Raw genomic sequence first — 9,227 nt, forward strand, 5'->3', positions numbered from 1 at the left:
CCTGGCAGGTCCCCTCCCCTGAGTCTGCTCCAGCTCTGCGCCAGCAAATTCTCCCCGACCGCCCCCTCCGGGGGGGGAATCACCAGCTTCATGAGCAAGGAAGCAGCCGGAGAACAGACGCCGTGCTCAGACGCCGCGGCACAGCCGGCCAGCCCCAGGACACCGCAGAATGAGAGAAAGGACACGGAGAGAAGAACACCCAATACCATCCAGGGCCTGTTCCAGAGAGCAGCAGAGAAGAGGAGGGAGGCCAGAGAGCAGCGGTCACTTACCGCCGGTGCACAGGGCTCTCCCAGGGAGGAGCGGTCACTTACTGCCGGTGCACAGGGCTCTCCCAGAGAGCAGCGGTCACTTACTGCCAGTGCACAGGGCTCTCCCAGGGAGGCCAGAGAGCAGCGGTCACTTACCGCCGGTGCACAGGGCTCTCCCAGGGAGGAGCGGTCACTTACTGCCGTTGCACAGGGCTCTCCCAGAGAGCAGCGGTCACTTACTGCCGGTGCACAGGGCTCTCCCAGGGAGGAGCGGTCACTTACTGCCGTTGCACAGGGCTCTCCCAGAGAGCAGCGGTCACTTACTGCCAGTGCACAGGGCTCTCCCAGGGAGGAGCGGTCACTTACTGCCAGTGCACAGGGCTCTCCCAGGGAGCAGCGGTCACTTACTGCCGTTGCACAGGGCTCTCCCAGAGAGCAGCGGTCACTTACTGCCGGTGCACAGGGCTCTCCGGCTGCCCCTCCATTTAAACAAGACTGCGAGAGTGCGACTGGGCGCAAGTCATTCTTTCAGACGCGCGCTCAGGCGCTGCTGGGAGCCTGCGGTGACGAATCTTCAAGTGAATCCTCCAGCACCTTCGCGGATGAAGCAGCGTCTTGCAGCAGTGGGACAGACCCCGCAGGTGGCAGTGCCCGCGCAGAGCCCGCAGGTGGCAGTGCCCGCGCAGAGCCCGCAGGTGGCAGTGCCCGCGCAGAGCCCGCAGGTGGCAGTGCCCGCGCAGAGCCCGCAGGTGGCAGTGCCCGCGCAGAGCCCGCAGGTGGCAGTGCCCACGCAGAGCCCGCAGGTGGCAGTGCCCGCGCAGAGCCCGCAGGTTGCTCCTCTTTCACAGGCTTCGCTGGAGGGTCCTGCTCGCAGCCAGCAGAGCACAGGACAGGGCACAGTGAGGTGTGTCTCCTGGGTCCTAGCGAGGAGGACATGGTGAGCTGTGAAAAGTGCGACCTCCGGGTGCTGGTGTGGGAGATCCCAGAGCACATGGACTATCACTTCGCACAGGAACTCCAGGACTCCTTCTCCACGCCCAGCCCTGCCAAGGCCCTGTCCAGCCCTGCTCTAACAACCCCGACCAGGCCCAAGAGCAAACCCAGGAACCAGCTTGCCCCCAGAGCCAAGCGCCCTCGCAGTGAGCCTGGCAGAACACTGGACGCCTTCTTTAAAAGGACCCCGCAGTGACCACTCTGCTTATACCAACGTGGCGCCGGGAGAGAGAGATGTGTGCCTGCTCCCAGCCGGGAGAGAGAGAGAGAGATGTGTGCCTGCTCCCAGCCGAGAGAGAGAGAGATGTGTGTCTGCTCCCAGCCGGGAGAGAGAGAGAGAGATGTGTGCTTCCTCCCAGCTGGGAGAGAGAGAGAGATGTGTGCCTCCTCCCAGCCGGGAGAGAGAGATATGTGCCTCCTCCTAGCCGGGAGAGAGAGATTTGTGTGCCTGCTCCCAGCCGGGAGAGAGAGAGAGAGATGTGTGCCTCCTCCCAGCCGGGAGAGAGAGAGAGAGATGTATGCCTCCTCCCAGCCGGGAGAGAGAGAGAGAGAGATGTGTGCCTGCTCCCAGCCGGGAGAGAGAGAGAGAGAGATGTGTGCCTCCTCCCCGCCGGGAGAGAGAGAGATGTGTGCCTCCTCCCAGCAGGGAGAGAGAGAGATATGTGTGCCTGCTCCCAGCCGGGAGAGATAGAGAGAGAGATGTGTGCCTCCTCCCAGCAGGGAGAGAGAGAGATATGTGTGCCTCCTCCCAGCCGGGAGAGATAGAGAGATGTGTGCCTGCTCCCAGCCGGGAGAGATAGAGAGAGAGATGTGTGCCTCCTCCCCGCCGGGAGAGAGAGAGATATGTGTGCCTCCTCCCAGCCGAGAGAGAGAGGTGTGTGAGCGCTCCCAGCCGAGAGAGAGAAGAAAAATCTGTGTTAGAACGTGGTTGGAAAGGGCACGCTGGAACGAAGCGTTTCGCTCTGGCAAGCGTATAGTTTTTTTCTTCATATTTTGAGCCGTGCTCCGATTCCTTATTTTCTGCTTGAATAAATTAAATCAATGGCACAATACCGCACCGCATTCCCACCGGGGATTACAGGAAGATACACAGCTGCATCTGCTTTAATCTGAACACCGGAGATTGTATTAATACAGCGGCCCGTTATCCTGATGTTTCTAACTTTACCCATCACGTGTCTTTAAACCGCAGGAGTAGGTCACATGACTGACCTGCGGACATGTCACGACTGTATAACGGGGGGTTTATTATTGGCACATACGCTGGGATTGTAACATAATTACAAGGTCACTCATCATCATTACAATTGGTTCTCATATCTACTTTAGCAGACTCGCTCCACTGGGTTTTGTGCTTGTGAACATAAAGTTGCCCAGGTAAAGGTGTGCTGCGGTGTGCTGCACCGGTAAAGGTGTGCTGCGGTGTGCTGCACCGGTAAAGGTGTGGTGTGTGCTGCACAGCCGATACATCTCGCCAAATAAAACGTGATGATAATCTATTAATAGTTCTGTTAATAGCACAAACACCCCCTCTCTCCCCGATATTTGGAATGAGTTTTATTTCCCCCCGAGCTCTCTCTATGTCCTCTGGCTGCCGCCCTCCGCCCCGATTCTTTAACCTTGACGTTGCACTGGAACGGTTTCCTCCCTTGGGTACTTAGAATACACGCTGGACACATGCTGAACTTCCGCAGCCTGAGACATCTTTCTTGCACACGTGATTTCTTTCAGATTCGGCAGATGAAAAGAAAAAATATTGTTAACTGAAGAGAAATGTTAATTCCCAAAATACGACAAATAAGACTAGAAGGACACTGTGAAACAAGACTAGTTTACAGAAATGTGGGGGTTTTTTTTTTTAACTAATAAAACAGAATTATTTATTGACGTAAATGTGTCCCCACAAGAAAACTGGTTGCGCATCTCGTATGGACGACCAGGAGTTTCTATGCTACTCACTATCAGTGTATTCAGCCTCAATAAGAAAGGCGTCCGTCTGCCTCTGTCACCGGTGCCACTGCAACGTTGTCATGCAAACGTGGCGGTTGCAGCACCGAAGGCTTAACACTGGGGGGGTTACTACTCAGAAGCATGGATCCACCGAGGTCGCGGCAGACGCCGTCTGTCACGGGAGACCAGCACTTTTAACACCTTAATACCCGGATCTTTTGATTGAGCAAAGCGAAGAGGTAAAATAAATTGTGATTTCTTTACAGAAATTAACACACACACATTAGTTTACAAAAACACTTGAAATACACTTACTGGGACGGGATAAAACAAAATCTATTCCCAAAACGAAATCTTTAGAAATACAGTCTCTAGGCACAATTTCCCAGGAGCGGTAGTTGTGCGCAGAGAGTCGAAAACGGTCTTTGGACCGTGGCGCCTCTCGCAACCGCTGTGTAAGGTTCCTAAACTTATTATACACCGGGGACCACCTCGGACAGCCGGCTGTTACTGGAAACTTGCTCTAGCCGGGGAGACTTAACCACGCCCTGGGCTGTTGGAATCTGATCTGATGACGTATGAGGGCTTGGTAAACGAAGAGACAGAGACACACAGGGTAATTCTGACTCCTCGGCTCAACTTTATTACAGAAAAGCAATACTTTTTATACAGAGAAATAAGGTGTTAATTAGAGGCGTAACAACATTAGCATATTACTAAATAACTTCCTGGGGACTTTCCATTTAGCCTTGCATTCTGTAAACAAAACCTGCGGGCAAGCCGATTCAAAGAAAACACAGTACTGGTGTCCAGCAAACAGAACAATTCTGCCTGTCTGGATGTCGTTTCTTGCGGAGATATATCACTTAGTTCAAGAAAAAGTTCAAGCAGACAAGATGGAGGTTCTGGCATTTACATTTAACCCTTTCAGGCCCTCCTTTTGTTCTCAAAACGAACATTTTTAATCGCACTCATTTTCTAAGACTAGCGCATTGTGGCAGCTAAGGGATTCGTATAATATTTTAGTAAGTAAATCTCCCTGCTAAAAATAAATGACAGTACATTTTATACAGTTTCAATACGTAATACGTCCCTTAAGGTTTTTTTAAATGTTTCGATTGCAAAGCCTGCAAACATGCGGGTAAAGAGACACTAAGTTTTAGTTCAAACGTTACCAAAGAAGTTTATAAAACTAGACAACTCATAAACTGCAGGACTACTTTCGTGGTGTATTTGCTCGAATGCCCGTGCGGACTCCAGTATGTTGGCCGAACCTCAAGAAGTCTTAGAGTCCGCATACTGGAGCACATAGGCAACATTAGAAGAGGCCTTACAACTCATAATGTACCAATACACTTTAGTTTGGCCCACGGGGGAGACCCATTGGGCCTGCTCTACAGGGGAATAGAGCTAGTTACTGAGAACTGGAGAGGAGGTGATAGACTCAGGCGTTTAAGACAAAGAGAAACATTCTGGATCTATCAACTTAAAACTCTAGCACTAAACGGCCTAAATGTTGATTTGGATATCTCAGCTTTTATATAGACACGTTGGATACTTACATCACTGCAGTGCAACTAAACCTAACGACCCTATCTATTGGAACGAAAGCAATTTTAAATTGATTTTATTTAATACTAATACTTTCCCTTGTTCCCCACCTTCCACCCCCCCCCCCCCCCCTTCGGTTCCCCTTCCTTTCCCTTTCTTTTCTTTGCAGTAACATGGCATTTTTGAGGTTTTGACTTATATATATGTATATTGACATTTTAAAATATATTTTTTACCATGGATTTATGTGGGACACTTTTTAGTCAATCAAGACTTGGGGATATTCACGGATTTATCCTAGTATCAGCCAGACATGTATTTAGGGGTAAAGATTTAATTTTAATTTTAACCATTATTTTAACATCGCTTTTAAGAACACAAATAAATAGAAAATGTGTGAGGTTTTTAAGATAATTGTATAAAAATTGTTGTTTTTAAACTTTATTGTATAAACTATATGACTAAATGTTATTAATAAATTTGAATGATTATAGATGATGGAGAAATAGATTTCAAAAGATGTTGGAACTATTATGATCCATTGACTGAGGAAACAGAGTCTAAAGGGTTAATTTAAACAAACCAAAGCACTGAAAAATATAAGGGTGCAGTAGATAGAAATAAGCATTAGCGAATTTAATTGTAACATATATTTATTGATACAATAGCAGTTTTACACAAAACCACCTAGGGAGTTATCAATTAGCATCAAGAGAATGGCACTTATTGCAGGGAACTGTGTACGCCCCACAAGCATTTCCATTAACTAATTAACTAGTAAGGAGGGTCTATATAAGCTCATCAGACCCTCCACACGTCACTGAATGAGCCTGACGAAGCCGTCCAATCGCGAAACGCGTTGCTCAAATCCTGTTCCTGTTTTGTCCCACGGAGGCTTCCGTAGCCATCCTTTCAGCAGCATCTGCAGCCGGGCAGACCAGTCCCAGCTCTCTGCACCTCGGACGCGGGGCCGGAGCGGTTTACTGCTGGATTGGGCCACACGGAGAAGCCAGGGGATACTGTTTATGTTATGTGAGTGTGATAGTATTGTCTTCTTTATCCGAATAAATACCCTTTTTATACCTATCACTGAAACTGTGCCTCACTTATCCCTCTATACCGCTGAATGGGGGGAGTTAACCTGCTTGATCACAAGCAATAGAGGAGGGCAGACCGGCTAATCCAACGCTAAAGACATCTGCCCTGGGCCGTGTGAGTATTTATTTATATTTATATATAAAAACTTACTGTGACCCCCCTGTACCCACCTGCGGAAGGGCCAGCATCTATCACAAAGACACCCTCTTTGGATTGTGCTTACACATGGCCGTGTAAGTATTTATATTATATTTTATTATCTCCTGTCCTACCCCCACTGCACTGGGTTTACTATATGTATATCTAACCATCGGAAATTGCATAAACGTATATCTACTAATCCCTCGCTCCCCCTACTCTGTTTGTCTCTACGTCCCTTAAGGGGGCCTGCTTAAAAATACAGAGTTTTATACACATAATGCTAAAAACCCTTATTTTATGTAAGCGACCTTTACATATTCATGCTTACATCTGAACAGAAAACATTTTGCAGCCTTGGGGTACAACTGCAGATAAAGAAAAATGGCCTACATCTCCATACGTCACATAACCTGATGGTTAGCTATTTCTGAGAATTGGTGGGGGCTAATTTAACTGGGAGTGACTGCTCAAACATCCTGCTTGCACACATCTTTCAAACTGCATTTACTCAGAATGGCAAAACAGACAAAACGGTTGCTATGGTCAAAATGGCTGACGTGATCCTTTCCTTGTGGTTGACTCACGCCCCTGAGTGACCTTCCACCTTCCTCATATCCAATATTCTCAGTCCCCTCTTATTCTTAAGAGACAGTCTATTTAAGGAACAGTTAACCATTTCATAGTCCTGCTGGACCAAGACGTTGTCCAATTGTGCATGACTTTATTCCTTTCCGGCCATTATATTGGCCCAGTTGACTTCTTCGGTATCTTCTTCTGGGGGACTGCCGACATCTTCATCATCGAAAAGAAGCATAGCATCGTGGGGGGTGCAACGCACTTTTGGATCAAAGTTTGCTGCACATTACTCTATGTATGTGTTATGAGTAGGACAAACACACAAAACCATTCGCCAGCTTCGCTCCCAGTGAACCAATCACCAAGTCCCAACAGATCCTAAATCTTGGCTAAATACACAACATTGCTCTTTAACTAGGGCACATACATACACCTCCCTTTAAGGCTAAAATATAGTCTAGAGCCATTTCATTCTGTAGAGCCATTAGTCTGATCTGAGCCGGTTCTTGGTTAAGTGAGTTAATGGCTGGGGTTGTATGATTGAGGACATCTACTACATCTACAAGTGCATTGAACCTGTCCTACAGTAACCCAACTCCTACATTTGGGAATAAGCTCGCCGAAACTTGTTCTTCCCATAGACTACTTTTTAACATGTGTATTGGGTGTATCTCTCCTGTTTCTGAGTCTACCTGTGGGCAATTAACACAACCGTGTGTTTGACTGATAAAACATCCTCCCATCGGGATATCATTCTGGAGGGAGATTCTATTAATCTATACATCCAAACAAAATAAACAGAGTTAAGCAAATAATACCTTCTACTATTTTGTCATCCTTATGGGACGCCACTTACGCAAACCTAATACATACATTGTACAGTAACTGAAAAATGATAAAACCTGTAAAAAAAAGGGTAAAAAGTTTGTGTTGAGGCCTGGACTTTTGCCTGTGACCTTTCTCCCTCAATAATTAGTAGTCAGGGAGTATTATGCCCTTCAAAACACTAATTTGCAGGCACTTTGTTTTTATTAGCTGTTTGTGCTGGGGCTGGCACTATTTTGACGTGCGTGATGTGTATCCACGATAATTCCGCAACTTTTACTGCAGTGTTGATGGTGAGTAGTACTTTAAATGGGCCTTTTCATCTGGGATGCAGAACGTTCTTGCTTAGGAAATGCTTGACCATTAACCTGTCTCGACTTGGTGCACTTTCAACTTTGACCTGTACTTAGAGACTCAAAAAATATATTACCCACTGATTTTGACAATAACTACAGCTTATACAAAAAAGGGAAAACTTTGGAAAGAAAATGGTTAAAAGTTATAAAGTTGGCAGATATGATATATCCTCAACATATGGGCGGCTTGCTGCTTGCTTTGCTGTAGCATCTGCAAAGGTATTTCCTAATGAGAGCCTGTCAGCCCTGTTAGTATGTGCAGCAACCTTTATTACTGCAAGAGCCCTTGGAGGTAACATTGCTTCAAATAAATTCTGAACCTGCTGTGCATTGTGTACTGTCAACAAACATATCAGGTTCTGGACCTCTACAGGGATCTCAAAGAGTCCTTCCCTAACCTGTGTAACAGTATCTGTGTCACTAACAGTTGTGTGGAATTCCTGCCTTAGGTGTTGGTAGTAAAGTAGCGGGATTTAATGTTGTGCATCTGTGAACGGTAATATTGTCAGAGCCCTGCAGCATTATCTCGTATTTGGTCAGCCTGTTATTGGTCAATTGTGTGGACCTGCGCAGAAGTAAAGAAGAGACTGCATGGGGGACATAAACCTGTAAGGTGCGCCCCTGTACTAGAGTCTGGGCCGTGTCAACAAGAGTTGCAGCAGCCACTACAGCTCTTAGACACGGGGGAAATGCTAGTGCGAGAGAATCTAAGCGTTACCGTGCAAAAAGCTTGTTCTGCTGCATCATTGCTTCGAGGAGAGCCATATCTGGGTATCTCCCCACTTTTGTTCATATATTAGCTATATACCATGTGCACAATATATATAAACATATTTATGAAAACAGTAGTGGCGAAAGTGTTGGTTGCTTGATCAGTAGCAAAATTAAACTGGGAAATAGATTTGTATGTGTAGCGACCATAACAATATTTACTGCTTGTGGTAAAAGTAAAAGCCTGTAGCAGGTCTTTTAACATCTGTGGCATTGGCAATAGGGAACCTGTAAATGTAAGAAAAACCCTGAAACCTTGGGCAGGAGATTTCCATTTAAAATAGAGAAATGATTTTGTATAGGACTCCACACTCATTTCTCAAATAATATAATGTCTTTATAAAGTGCCGAGCACACTGCTTGCGTTCTGCCTTTAAAAGACACTCAGTACTCTTCCATTTAATTTTTTTTTTTTTAATAATTGTTTATCCCGGGCATTCCGCCAGCCTGGACTTACCGCCAAAAGACATTTTTTTCGTATCCTACATATTAATCAAAGTTAAAATGCTGTTTTCTCCACAGCCCTAAGAACTACATTTTTATGGCATCCCAAAAATAAAAACAACGGGACATTTGTACCAATAGGTCAGATAACTTATAAACACACACTAATTTCCCACAAGCGCATGCTACGTTCCTACACTCGTTCCTCCTAACGCCTTCTGCAACTCTGCCTTCTCTCCAGCGAAATAAACCTACTTTTCTTCATTAATCA

General features: G+C 46.5%; 1 protein-coding gene across 1 annotated transcript in view; it reads left to right on the top strand.

Moving 5' to 3' along the window:
• The window catches only part of POLH (DNA polymerase eta), a 102,182-nt gene extending 96,370 nt beyond the window's left edge, over positions 1 to 5,812 (top strand). Inside the window, 1 exon segment of the mRNA XM_075584981.1 lies at positions 9 to 5,812. Coding sequence (XP_075441096.1) covers positions 9 to 1,440 — 1,432 coding nt within the window. The 3' untranslated portion in view covers positions 1,441 to 5,812.
• Positions 5,813 to 9,227: the final 3,415 nt, after the last annotated feature.

This window comes from Ascaphus truei, unplaced genomic scaffold, assembly GCF_040206685.1.
Source record: "Ascaphus truei isolate aAscTru1 unplaced genomic scaffold, aAscTru1.hap1 HAP1_SCAFFOLD_832, whole genome shotgun sequence".
NCBI classification, from domain to species: domain Eukaryota; kingdom Metazoa; phylum Chordata; class Amphibia; order Anura; family Ascaphidae; genus Ascaphus; species Ascaphus truei.